This window comes from Zalophus californianus, chromosome 2, assembly GCF_009762305.2.
Source record: "Zalophus californianus isolate mZalCal1 chromosome 2, mZalCal1.pri.v2, whole genome shotgun sequence".
Classification (NCBI taxonomy): Eukaryota; Metazoa; Chordata; class Mammalia; order Carnivora; family Otariidae; genus Zalophus; species Zalophus californianus.
In genome coordinates, this window is record NC_045596.1 from 169,072,642 (window position 1) to 169,086,844 (window position 14,203).

The 14,203-nt window shown below is 41.4% G+C and overlaps 1 protein-coding gene across 1 annotated transcript; it reads left to right on the top strand.

Annotated features, from left to right (window-relative positions):
- The first annotated feature begins 4,683 nt into the window (after positions 1 to 4,683).
- On the top strand, positions 4,684 to 5,627 carry LOC113925022 (receptor-binding cancer antigen expressed on SiSo cells-like). The gene has a single exon (XM_035726230.1). It carries the CDS (start codon positions 4,744 to 4,746, stop codon positions 5,338 to 5,340), a length of 597 nt encoding a protein of 198 aa, XP_035582123.1. The 5' UTR covers positions 4,684 to 4,743; the 3' UTR covers positions 5,341 to 5,627.
- The last annotated feature ends 8,576 nt before the right edge of the window (positions 5,628 to 14,203 follow it).

Consider the following 14,203-nt stretch of genomic DNA (forward strand, 5'->3'; position numbering starts at 1 on the left):
AGCAATTTGGAAAAAAAAAAAAAATAAAGAAGGTGAGGCACAAGGAAGAATTTCAAAGCCTTTCCCTAATCAGGACAAATGGCTGCAAGCCTGAGGTTTGCACAGATAGCCTGCCACATCTCAGAACGCAGCTCTTGCCACAAGCCAATGCCTCGCTGGCTCTGAAATTTATGCTGGAATTTAGACAGAGAACACAAATCATCGTAATCTCCCGATGAAAGATCACTGTCTGTGCAAATGCATTACCTGCTTGGAAAGCGACATGTTAAAAAATACTGATAATATATGGGCACAGGGAGAGCGATTTCCATGCCTGGGCTCCTCCAGCTAAAATACGCACACCTGCACAAGAGGCGGCAGATGACAAAGTAAGTCACCGGGGCCCAGGAGCAGCTTCTGTGACGGGCTGTGGCTCTGACACTCCAAACAAAAGACTCTGCAAGCCTATCGAGCGGTTTCTCCCCTCCCCAATGTGGGGCGTTTTGGATGCAGGAGGCCTGAGTGGGGGCTTCTGATTCTGTCCTTCTCAACCCCGGCAGCGGGAGGCCCTTGGGCTTTTTGGCAGGAGGGAAATGTGGGAGCAGGAATTCAAGCGACTCAGTGGGCCTCAGAGCCGGAGGAAGCTCCCAGAATGAGTGAGAGGGACCATGCATTCCCTCCTTTCCCTTTTATGCCCTAACCCCCGCCCCCCCAGTGCTCCATGAGCAGCCCTCTGTGGGCCTCGATCACCTGGAGATAAGACAAAAAGACAGCCCCTAGCAGTGGGGGTCCATGTGATGGAAAGCCTGCCCTCCTGTCTCCCCACCTCTCCCCTCTCCTCAGGCAGCTCCAAGACATAACGAGGTCGGGGAGAGTGTGGGCTTGGAGCCAGACAGACCAGCTTTCTGTGGTTGTGACTCCAGCTTGGTGACTAATTGTCAGCATGACCTTGGGCACGTCCCCTCACGCACTCGCTTGCTCGCTGAGCCTCAGCCTCTTCCAAGCACCACCGCCCGCCTCCCTCGCCCAGCTCCGAGCCACTTGGCTTGTGGCTCAAGGTTACATCTTGGTCTTTGCAACACCACTCCCTGTCTTCCACTGCAGTGTGCTGGGGCGAGTGCCAAGGCCAGCTTTCCTCCATGCCTCTGCTCAGGGAGAAGCAATTCGGAGTCTAATGGGCCTGTGAAACAGGTGCATCCCTCTTGCTGTAAACATTACTGCATAAACAAAGCGAAAAGAACCCAAACCCAAGTACATTGTCCTAAAGGGGGAAATAATACTTGAAAATGGCCAGAATGTTTACCGACCCAGCTAAGGGGAAACAGTGATGTTGCACTGAGACTCACTCTCCTCGTTGTGGGCCGGAGAGTGAGCCTCTGCAGGCTGGGCGGCAGCTCCCAGGCCAGGGCTCGTCTTTCAGAGGGAGGCACGGGTGGAAAGGGAGTCAAAGGAGATCTTCTCGGCCATTTCATTTCTTGACAGAAATGAAAAAGAACCTAAGAAGTAACCGCCCACAGAGAGGGCAGCTTGGAAGTATCTGTTTGCAGCAAAGGAGGGCTGGCTGTCAGCAGATGGCCTTTTGGGGCCTCTAGCAGGCCTGTTTGGAGGACCTGACTGCTCAGGGACTGGGATGCAGGGCTGCCGGAGCAGTGTCTGCTGGAATGGTCTGGCCTTTCCAAGCATAATGCTGCCTCTAATGAAGCCAAGCAACAGGTGCATGGTGCACCTGCCCCTCCCGCTTCCTGGAGCCCACTTCCCATTCACCATCATTCTCCAAAATGGTTTCTGGCTCCGTAAAACCAAAGGCATTTGGTGCATAAAGCCCAACACCTTCCGGGTGATGGCCTTCTTGTCATGAGTTAATAAGATACAGAATTAACGAGCACGGCCTCCGTACTGCTGGTTTCCCTGTGTAGTCGTGATGGTGGGAGAGTGGTCGTTACCAGCCCTCTGGGTTGTCTTTTGTGTCTTTCAGATCTGGTCTCTTTTCATCTGACTTTTCCCTCCCGTGGAATGACAAGCTCCTCAGACAGGCATGTGGACACTGAATTCCTTCCTTGTGCCAGGTAAGGCTTATAGGAATCAGGGAAGAGAGAAGGAAGCAAGAGGAGGTGTGGATAAAGACAGTGAGAGAAAAGTAGAGGGGAGAGGGAAGCTCACACAGCATGACCAGGACCGCATTTTGAGCAGGTGTGAGATAACACACATAAAAATGTAACACTTATTTATTCATCTAAAAATATTTATTGAGGGCTAATTTTGTGTCAGTCACAATAAATAAATATAAGCACACAAAAAGTGATGCATTGTTGCCCTTGTGCGGCAGATATTAAAGAGTCACAAAAATCATGTGAAGGTTAGAGCTATAGAAATGTTGAGGAGTGTTACCTCATCCTTTGAGAGCATAACAGAGTAGCATTTGATCAAATCAGGGAAATCAGGAAAGGCTTCCCTGAGGAAGTGGTACTGGAAAGGAGATCTGATGGATGAATAGGAGTTCACCGATGAAGTGGAAAAAGGGGAGTAGCCCAGTTGCACAGGCAGCATGTGTAAAGGCCTGGGGCCTGAGAACGTATTTGTAATAGACATAAACCGCAAAGGGTAGGAGTGAAGAGAATGTAAAGGGCTCTTAGAAATCAGTTAGAAGAGCACAGAGCAATCTCCTGAAAATAGGCAAAAGACACACAAAAATTAATTGCTTAGGGAAGAAATCCTATTTGGCCGATGAACACATATAGAGACGTTCAATGTAATTAGTGGTCAGGGAACTGCAGATACCATTTACACCACTGACCAGCAATGATTAAAAGGCTGACAAGTTACATGTGGAATCTAAAAAAAAAAAAATAAATAACCCCCCGAACCAAGCTCACAGATACAGAGAACAGATTGGTGGTTGCTGGGGGAGTGAAATTGGTGAAAGGCGTCAAAACGCACAAGCTTCCAGGTATAAAATCAGTAAGTCCTGGGATGTAATGTACAGCACATGACTAGAGATAATAATACTGTATTGCGTATTTGGAAGTTGCTAAGAGAGTAGATCTTAAAGATCTCATCACACACACAAAGTCTGTAACTATGTGTGATGACAGATGCTAACTCGACTTATTGTGGTGATCATTTCAACATATATGCAAATATTGAATCATGATGTTGTACCCCTGAAACTAACGTTGTAAGTCAAATATACTTCAGTAAAAAATAAACAGCTGACAATACCAAGTGTTACAGAGAATATGGAACCATGGGATCTCTCAGACATTTCTGGTGGGAGTGTGAACCAGGGTGACCACTTTGGCAGTCAGTTGCCAATTACTTCCTAAGGCCCAGCCCTCATACGCCCTGAAATACACAGCAAGAAATGTACTAAGGGGCATGTGCAAGAATGTGCAGTACTGTTCATAATCAAAAACCAAACAAACCAGGAAGCAATGTGATTGGTGATCAACAGAAGAGTAGATAAGTAAACTACAGTATGTCTACACAATGGAATATTATACGGGTCAAAACAGGTGAACTACCATAACATGCAACAACATGAATACACTTTAGAAATGTAATATTAAATAAAAAAACAAGTCCCCACATAAGACAGTATGAACTATTATTATAAAGTCAAAAACAGTTCAAATTATTTTTAGAAATATATGCTGTATTTTACACACACACACACACACACACACACACACACACACACACTATACACAGTAAGCCAAGGGCGTGTTAAACACAAGATTCAGGATGACGGTTGATAACCAGGAGAATGAGATATGAGGTCATCAGATGGTTTGCTGTTGATTATTTGCTTTTGTTTTGGTCTTATTACATTGCAAAATGTAATATGGGATGATGAGTGTTTATTACATTGCAAAAAATTGCTTACCAACTTAAGGAAATAAATAAGTAAATAAGCCAAGTCACGGATGAACAATGATGACAGTGAATCATTAAGTAAAGATTATGATTGATACAATTCTGCTTCTCCGAGATTAGAAAAAAAAGTCTTGCACTTGGGGAAGGGATTGTTTTTCCAGAGACTGAGAAAAAGCCACGTGCTTGGGTGGCAGAGAGAGGGGGGTGTGGGAGATGAGGGTGTGTGTGTGTGAGGCTCAGGGGAGAGGTAGGGAGTAGACCATGTAGGATCTCATAGGTCCTGTTGATGACTTGGACTTAGTGGGGTGGTATCATGACATGATACTTATGTTTCAAAAGTCTCATTCTGGCTGCATTGAGGATATTTTATTAGAGGTGGTCAGAGAGAACGTGGGGAAGGCTGGTTGGGAGGCTGTATCAACACTCCAGGTGAGAGGTGTCGGTAGCATGGATTAAGATGAGGTAATGTAAGAAGTAGATGAATTTAAATAATAGTAAGTAAAAATCGATCATTTGTGATTGAATATGGGGCCTGAAGGAGGGGAAAGAGTCATTGATGCTTATCTTTTATTTGTGAAGGAGGTGGATGGTGGACTATTTACTGAGAATAGTTGGGAAGAAAATGAGTTTGTTTTTGACTGTTGAATTTGGATGCTTTTGAGACATCCCAATGTGCAGCTGGATAGCGGGCTCCATAACTTCCATGGGATCTGAGTTAGCTGGGGATGTACAAGGAAGTCATGAATATGTAGGCGGTGATTAAAGTTGTGGAAGTTGATGAGATTACCTAGAAAGAAACAGTGAAGTAAGAAGAAAGCCATTATACCCGCGGCAGCTCGGAGCCTCCGCCGGGCGGGCGGGGAGGGGGAGGGGCAGGTTTTGATTTCGACCATGGCTATCACACAGTTTCGGTTATTTAAAGTTTGCACCTGCCTCGCTACAGTATTCTCATTCCTAAAGAGATTAATATGCAGATCTGGCAGAGGATGGAAATTAAGTGGAGACCAGATAACTTTGCCAACTACAGTTGATTATTCATCAGTTCCTAAACAGACCGATGTTGAAGAGTGGACTTCCTGGGACGAAGACGCCCCGACAAGTGTAAAGATTGAAGGAGGCAGTGGGAATGTAGCAACACAACAAAATGCTTTGGAACAACTGGAACCTGACTATTTTAATGACATGACACCAACTATAAGGAAAACTCAGAAAATCAATATTAAGAAGAGAGAACTATTAAATTTTGGCATCCCAGATGGTAGCACGGGTTTCTCTAGTAGATTAGCCACTACACAGGATATGCCTTTTATTCATCAATCTCCTGAATTAGGTGACTTAGATACCTGGCAGGAAAATACCAACGCGTGGGAAGAAGAAGATGCGGCCTGGCAAGCAGAAGAAGTTCTGAGGCAGCAGAAGATAGCAGACAGAGAAAAGAGAGCGGCAGAACAAAAAGGAAGAAAATGGAGAAGGAGGCACAGCGGCTAATGAAAAAGGAACAGAACGAAATTGGCGTGAAGCTTTCATAATGGATGTCCGTCACGTGTCATAGTGCCAGTAAGAAAGAGATGAGCTCCACGACTCAAGCAACATTTATATGGATTTAAGAATATTTTCAGAATACAAACACATTGCTTGATTTTAATGCATTCATCAGACCATCTAGGAGACCAGGATTCTCTCAAAGTACCTTGAGCTCTTAGTGACTGAGACTCAAAAACAAAAAAAGACCTACGAGGTAATATTTTTTTTCAACATGTTCCAAATGTAAGACAATTGTTTGCTGTAAAAAATTATTACAAATGGAATATACCAGTACCTCTTCTAGCTAGTGTTTCTAGCTAAATAAATGGGTGTAAATAATTTTATGGTGGGAAAGAACTCTGCTCTCTATAATGCTTTCCTTCATTGTGCATAATGATAAAATAAATAATTTTAAATATTAAAAAAAAAAGAAAGCCATTATAAAAACAAAACAAAACAAAACAACCTTAGTAGTCAATTAAATTAAACCAGGCCATGCATATCCTACGATGAGAGTGTACCATGAATTGAGGATTATGATTAATCTAGGTTAAAAAAAATTAAGGTCTGGCATTTGGAGAGATCTTGACTTTTCCAGAAGGGAAAGAAAGCCAGCATGCCTGAAGTGCAGAGAGGTTTGGGTGGTGGGAGGTGAGGTGGACTGCAGAAGTAGCTAGGGATAGACTGCTTAGCAGCTCATGGAGCATGTTCAGGATTTGGTCTTTATTCTGGAAATGTTAGGAAATTCTGGAAATGTTAAGAAAACTTTAAAGCTTTAAGTTGTTTTTTTGATTTAAAAATTTTGTTTATTTTTCCCTTTAAATCAACTTTATTAAGGTATATTATAGTTTACATATGATAAAATTTTGTATTTTATTATTTATTTGCACCCATTTTAAGTGTACACTTTGATGAGATTTGACAAGTGTATATTCCCATGTAACCACTACCACAGTCAAGGTATAGAACATTTCCATCGCCCCCCACCCCACCAAATTTTCTTGTGCGCCATTTGGAATCGCTGATGACCTTCCCTCATGCTAGCCCCAGGTAAACACCGATGTCTTTTCTGTGACTAAACACTAGGTTTGCTTATTCTAGAATTCATGTAAATGGAATCACACAGTGTTCTCTTTTGTGTATGGCTTTGTTCACTTATCAAAATGTTTTTTAGATTCATCCACATTATTGCCAGGATCAGAAGTTCATTCTTTTTATGCAAATATTCCATTGTGTGGATTCGTCAGAGATTGAGTAAACCACTCACCTGTTGTTGGACATTTGCATTTTTTTCCAGGTTTTGCCATTATGTAGAAAGCTGCTATTAATATTCATGTACAAGTCTTCGTGTGAACATATGTTTTCATTTATCTTGGATATATACCTAGGACTGAGATTTTGGGGTGCTAAGGTAAATGTAAGTTTTACAAGAAACTGTCAAAAGTTTTCCAAAGTAGTTGCATAATTTTCCACCTCCATCAGCATCATAAGAGATTTTTCAGTTGCCATAGGTCCTTGCCAATACCTGATATTGGCCATCTTCTGAATTTTAGCCTTTCTCTTGGTGTGGCATGGTATCTGTTAGCAGTTTTACTTTGTATTGCTCTGGTGACTAATGATGTGAAGTGTCTGCTCAACCATTCAGTCCATTATTTCATTGATGTTTCTGTCTTTTTAATTATTGAGTCATAGAAATTCTCTTTAAAATTTATTTTATTTTATTTTTAAAAAAGATTTTATTTGTCAGAGAGAGAGGGAGCGAGCACAAGCAGGGGGAGAGGGAGAGGGAGCAGGCTCCCCGCTGAGCAAGGTGCCGGATATGGGACTTGATCCCAGGACTCTGGGATCATGACCTAAGCCTAAGGTAGACACTTAACGGACTGGACCATCCAGGCATCCTGTTCAGTCATAGAAGTTCTATATGTATTCTGCCCAAGAGTCCTCTGTTATGTATATCTATAGTTTTCTGCCAGTCTGTGGCTAGTATCTCTTCATTTTTATTTTTTAAACAGAGTTCGTTTAAGGACAGAAATTTGTGAATGTAATGAACTTCAATTAAGATATTTTCCTAGAAGCTTTGTAGTTTTAGCTTTTACATTTAGGTTTATGACACATGGTGAGTTGTTTGTGAATGGTGTGAGGTCAGGGTTGGGTTCATTAAAAAAGAAAAAGGATATTCAGTTGTTCTAGCACCACTATTGAGAAACTATCCTTTCCCACTCAATTATATTTCTATCTGTGTAAAAAATTAATTGACCATATATGGTTGGATTTATTTCTGTATTCTTTATTCTGTACCATTGATCTGTATGTATATCAATATTATAGATCACACTGTTTAGATTACTGTAGCTTTATAAATCTTGAAATCAGATAGGATAAGTCTTCCAAATATTTTATTTTTTGAAAAATTGTTTCAGTTATTCCAGGTCCATTGAATTTTCATACACTTTTTGACATCTAAAAATTTTTATTATTTTTCAATTTTCTAATTTTTAATTTTTTTAAAAAATTGTGGTAAATTACACATTACATAAAATTTACTACTTAATTATTTTTCCCTTTCACTTCTCCTTTTAATTCAAGTATAATTAACATGCAGTGTTATATTAGTTTGCCACACCAAGGTGTACAATGTAGTGATTCAACAATTCTATACGTTACTCAGTGCTCATCATGATAAGTGTGCTCTTAATTTTCTTCACTTATTTCGCCCATTTCCCCACTCATCTTTGTAGATAAATTGGGGGGAAAAATCACATCTGAACAACACTGAATCTTCCACTGAATGAACATCATATATTTCTACATTGATATGTCTTCTTTAATTTATTTCAGCTATGTTTTATAATTTTTGACATATAGGACTCATACAAACTTTGTTAAATTTATCCCTACATATTTCATATTTTTATGCTGTTGTGAATGGTGTTCTAAAATTTTCAATTTCATATTGTCCTTGTTACCATAAAATGTACAATTGATTTTTTTATGTTGACCTTTTTCATGTTGACCTTGTATCCTGTGATTTTGTACAAGTCTTTAATATATTACTAGTTAATAATTTGAAACATTTTGAATAATTTGTTTGAATTTGAGCATTTCATCTGGGCTGCCAAATCATTGACATAAAGTTGTTCAGAATATTTTCTCATCCTTTTAATGTCTGTAGGACTTGTAGTGATGTCCTCTTTTTTCACAAATTATACTGGGTATTTGTGTCTTTCATATTTACCCCCATAACTTTATCACTGGTTTTTATTAATTAGATTGTGTTGCCCTTTTATGTTTTTCTTTTTTCTTTTTTTTGTATTTATCCTGCTTTGGGTTCATTAAGCTTTTTGGATTTGTGGGGTCATAGTTTTTATTAAACTTGGAAAAAAATTGACCATTATTTTTTCAAATGTTTTTTTCAACCCCCCCCACATTATTCCAGTACTGTAATTATCTAATGACTGCTTGATATTATTCACCAGGTCACTGAGGCTGTGTTCATTTTTTTCCAGGCTTTTTCTTTTCTCTATCCTTTAGTTTGGATTGTTTCTATTGCTATTTTTAAAGTTCACTGATCTTTTCTTCTGTGGTAACTAACTGCTGTACAATTGCCAGTACATTATTTTTATTTAGGGTAACATATTTTTCAGTTATGCAAGTTATATTTCATTCTTTTAAAATATTTCCTTTTGTCCTCCTTGAGTTTATGTATTTCTTTAAAATCTTGTGCATAGTTATAAAGCTATTTAAAAGATCTTTGTCAGCTTTTTTTACCATCTGTTATTTCTAGATCTGCTTCTACAGTCTGATTTTTCTCCTAAATCTTCTTCTTATATATTATAATTCTTGATTGGATGCTGGACATTTAGGGTAGAATGTCAAGTTTCTGGATTTTGTAGTTATCATCTGTAGATTGTGAAATTTATTTTGGCTTGTAGTTAAATTTCTTATAAATTAGCTCCTTCCATTAAAGCTTATTTTTAAGCTTTGTTAGGTTAGGTGTAGAGCAGCCTTAACTCTAGGGCTAATGTATTTATGTGTATTTGGTGTGACCTTTTTGAAATCTCTGCTGAGTGCCTCAGTGTTCAACAAGGTCTTGCCAGTCTGGTTGATTAGAATTTGAGCATAGCTCAGCCTTTTTTGAGCTCTGGGGGCTGTGTAGCTTACAGCCTCACCTTAGTATCCAGCCAAAGACGCAAGGGAATCTCTTTCTCTGTGTAGCTCCCTCTTTTCTGATGGTTTATATGTAAATTTGAGTCATCTTTGCTTCCTCAACTTTGATTTCTATCTCATCAATTCAGTGAATCCACAGTTTTCCGCTATTATTTTTCTTTCCTTTAATGCAATCCAGAAGGTACCTTCTGGCAGAAGTTAGGGTGACTGTAGACTCACTTTGTTTGTTTCTCTTATCTCAGGGATTGTGATCCTATGCTGCCTACTTTCAAATGTCTGAAATTAGTTCTAAATGCAGTGTTTCCAATTTTCTGGTTGTTTATTGCATGTGGGCTCCAGTAACTCAATGTGGTTAGAAGCAGAAGTCAAGTTTTTAGAGTTCTGAGACTACATAGTAGAATCTGAGCCTATGAAGGAGGCTGAGGAGCAGTCAGACAGAAGGGCAGAAATGTGAAAGAGTTTTGTGTCATGGAAGCCTTTTTTTTTTTTTTTTTTAAGAAAAAGAGTATGGGAGAAGGGTAAAGGGAAGCAGAGAGAGAGAGAGAGAATCTTAAGCAGGCTCCATGCCCAGCAAAGAGCCCGTTGTGGGGTTCAATCTCATGACCCCGACTCATAACCTGAGCTGAAATCAAGAGTCAGATGCTTAACCGTCTAAGCCACCTGGATGCCCAGGAAAGCCAAAGATTTTATTTATGTATTTGACAGAGAGAGACACAGCGAGAGAGGGAACACAAGCAGGGGGAGTGGGAGAGGGAGAAGCAGCCTTCCCAGCGGAGCAGGGATCCCAATGTGGGGCTCGATCCCAGAACCCTGGGATCATAAGCTGAGCCGAAGGCAGACTCTTAATGACTGAGCCACCCAGGCATTCCCTAGGAAAGCCTTTTAAGAAGAGAACGTACAACTATGTGGAATACTTTGAAGGGGTCAGATAAAATTTAGACTAAAAAGTAGCCTTGAATCCAGTATCCTGGAAACCACTGGTGGTTTTATAGAGATCTGTTTCCAAGGAGCAGATCGGAAACTAGGCTGTGGTGGACTGAGGGAATGAGTGGTAGGTGAGTTTATTGGTTAAAGTATTACTAGCTGTTGCAACAAATAAAATTCAAAATTCTAGCACCTTCACTAAATAGAAGTTACTGTCTTGTTCTTGCAATAGCTGTGTTTCTGGCTGTTCCTGGTCACTGGGCAACTCTCTCTCATGATAGGATTCAGCCTCGTTCTTTTTTTGGTAGTGTCATCTCCTAGTGGGACCTCACCATTACAGTTGTCTGCATCTAATTGGTCATAAGGGGAAGCAGCATGGGGAAGGCTACTTCCTAAAGCCTTTACCTAGAAGGTATATCCAACTTCTGCTCCTATTTCATTGGTAGAATTAATAACATGGCCACACCTAGATGCAAAGAAGCCTGGAAGTATACCTGGGCAGCCACCATGCTCCATAATTAGAAGAGGGGTTTGACATTTGTAGGGCAACAAGCCATCTCTGCCATGGTAGAGGTAATGCTTTTGAGAAGTTTGCTTTGAATGGCAGGAGAGTGATTGGCTCAAATCTGGATAGACGTGAGAGGTAGAGGGCATTTCTTTTTTTTAATCTGAAAGACTGGGGCATGTTTTCAAGCCATTGGGAATGATCCAATTCAAGAGAGAGGTTAAATGATCAAGAAAGGAAGGGATAAACAGAATGAATATGAAAAACAGGCAAGGTAGGAGAGTAGGACGGGCCAAGCCCAAATACAAGGACTGCTCTCAGGGAGGGTGAACAGCTATTCTGTTGTATCAGAAGGGGAGGAGAATAGGAGGGGGGCATACGCAGGTTTTATGCCTCATAATATGAACACAGGGAGTGCCCCTCTGTTGGTGCCTATGTTTTTATTTTGTTTTCGTTGTTGTTGTTGTTGTTTTCCTAGGAATTAGGAGGTGAATTAAGGAGGAGGTGTGGGACATGGGAAATTTGAGGAGAGTGAGGGTTTGAAATTATTGTTGCCTAGCCCAGTACTTATTGTAGAGTAGGTGCTCTATAAATGTTTTTTTTTTTTGAGTCTATCGATATGTGCGTTGCCTTTCCCAAGGTTTTTAGGGCACCATCTAGGGATTGTCACAAATAAGCAAGGACTCTTTCCTTCTGCCTCTGCGTAGGCACCAAAATCTTGCTGTGAATCCAGGTACCATTGGCTAGAATTAATTATAAGACAAGCCCATTTTTTTTTTCCCCACACCTGAAGGAGCTTGGTCACTGAATTCCTAAAGAATCTTGTTATATAACTTACTCCTCTGACCTGGAGCCCTTGGAAATATGTGTGCCAGGAGCTGCAGAGACCCTGGTTTCAGGACGGAGGTGGGGAGGCCCTGTGTTCTGAAGTGTGTCGAGTACCCAGTAGGCTGTCTGCCTCTCTGAGCCTACACATCGAAGCCTTTGCCTTCCCCTCTCCTTTTCTGTTGCCTCCAGAATAGAGAAAACCAGACCTCAGAGTTAACAGGCACCTGCTTCCTGTTGCATGTATTTAGGATTAGGTCATGAACCTGCAATAAATGAAATAAAAGGTGGGCACTTTGCCAGGAAATAATGAATTTATAAAACCAGTGTGCTGGTGCCCTCAGAAGATGCGCTCTTGGCCCCCCTCCCCAGCATGGGTCCCTTCCCTCTCCACCACCTGTGCCCCATCCACTACTTCTCCCACCCTCTTATTCTTTCTACCCATCCGGCCTCCCTCCACATCCTCCCCCCAGCCCCCATTTCTCTTCAGTCTCTCCCTCTGACCCCGCGGAGGCGTGTGAGCCGGCGACCCTGCAGCCAAGGGCTTCGGCAGCCTTCCTGGTCCCTGCTGCTCCCTGTTATTTTCATTTCCCTGTAATTTGAGGGGACAGGTGAGATGTGCTTCAAAACACTGTAATCATATTTTAAATGGAAATGAAATGTGTGAATTAAATGTAAATTACAGTAGAATGGAAGGACAATCACTATTAGTTAAGGTCTGACACCTATTTTTGCAGACCTTTCCCAAACGCCACAACTTGTTTCCCCACATGTGTGATGAGAAGTTGTAATTACGTGGCCGCTGCCTCTGCAGTGGGGCCGACTCTAGTTACAGGATCATTTGTGCAAGGGGGTCCGGGTGCGGGGCTGCGTATGTATTTTAACTAGATACGGCCTGCCGTTGGTACAGTAAAATTACCTGGAAGAAATGATATTTTTATATGAGGGCCATGAAAAGAAACCTTTTTATTTTGTTTTGTTTTGTTTTTTTGTTTTCCCCTTGGAAAGGTGAGGCGGTAATATAAAGGGACACTTTTATATAGTCAATTTACTTACGGATTCTCCATTTGTTTTTATATTGGAAAAATATGTGCTGTGCCAATGGGTTGCAATTTTGCCCTCAATCTTGGCCCACCTGCCTCCCCACTCCAGTGCTGTGTGCCTTGCTGTTTCCCAGGGGAACTGCTGTCCTCCTCTACGACCATTGAGTGGAGCCTTTTTCAAGATAGGACCAGCCCTTTGCTATAATTCCTTAGATGATGAAGGCAATAATTTTATTATCTATCTACCCAAAGCCATGACAAACAGCAAAAAAGATTTAAAAAGAAAATCATTGAATCCCAATTGGTCCAGTCTTTCGTTTTGCTTTATGTGGACAAAATGACTGGTTGACTGAGTGTGTTTTTTAAAAGTTTCTGAGCCATTTCTGTGGTGTGTCGTGGAACTTTCCGAGATAAGGGCCAATCTGGATGAAAGAGATAAAGTTAGAAGTACGGGGAAGATCAGTAAATGTATTAAAAAGGGGTCTATTTACATGTTCATTGTTGATTCTACTCCTGTTTGCCTCAAGTAAATTCCTCTGTCTCCATCAGAGCAGTCAGCAGATAATATATGTTGAATAATCATGTGTGTCATTGAATTTTACAAATCTTACAGTTTTGAGGCAACAGAGATGCAAGCTCAGTCAATATTTAGTTCTTAGGGACATCGGAAATTAAGGTGTAACGTCTAGCTTGTGATTAGCAAGGGTTCCACCTTGAAGATTCTCTGGACTCTGGCCAATCCCCACCTCTGAGCTTGGCCTCAGAAGAGCTCGTGCCCCACGATCCTCTCCGAGACCACCACCAAGGGCTGCAGAACAGCCCAGAACCATGCTCCACATCCCTGCCTGAGCTCACGTTGCAAATGCGGCTCTGACCGTGGCACTTACTGCCCTGGTGAGAACATCTGGGGGCCTTGGTGAGACAGAGTCAGGGTCCTGGATGTGGCTCTCAATACTCCAGGCACTTTTCCTCTGCTCCAGCCAAATCTTCTTTAAATGTCCACTCCCATGTTCTCTGCCTGGTAATCTCACTTACCTCGAAAGTTTCTCAGACTTCTCCTTGGGGGCAAAGATTTCCCACAGCCCCTGAAGTCCAAACCATGTGCTTGGTGGCTATGTCCGACATGCTGTGCCCACTACACTGAATTATTACTCACTGCATACACACCTCCCTCCACATTGGCACCAAAATGCCCAGCACAGCTTGACAGCAAACCAGGAGAAGCCTGTTGGGTGATGGCTGCTTCTCTTTGCGAAGCTGAGGTGCTAAAATAAATAAACTTGAATATAGGCCAATTTTTGAATTCCCTAACAGTTTTCTTCTCTTGCTGACATCATCCATCTTCATTTTTTAAAATAAAACA

What these genes read in the sequence shown, in the direction of transcription:
- LOC113925022 (XM_035726230.1), top strand. Translation starts at nt 4,744, where the DNA reads ATGGCTATCACACAGTTTCGGTTATTTAAAGTTTGCACCTGCCTCGCT.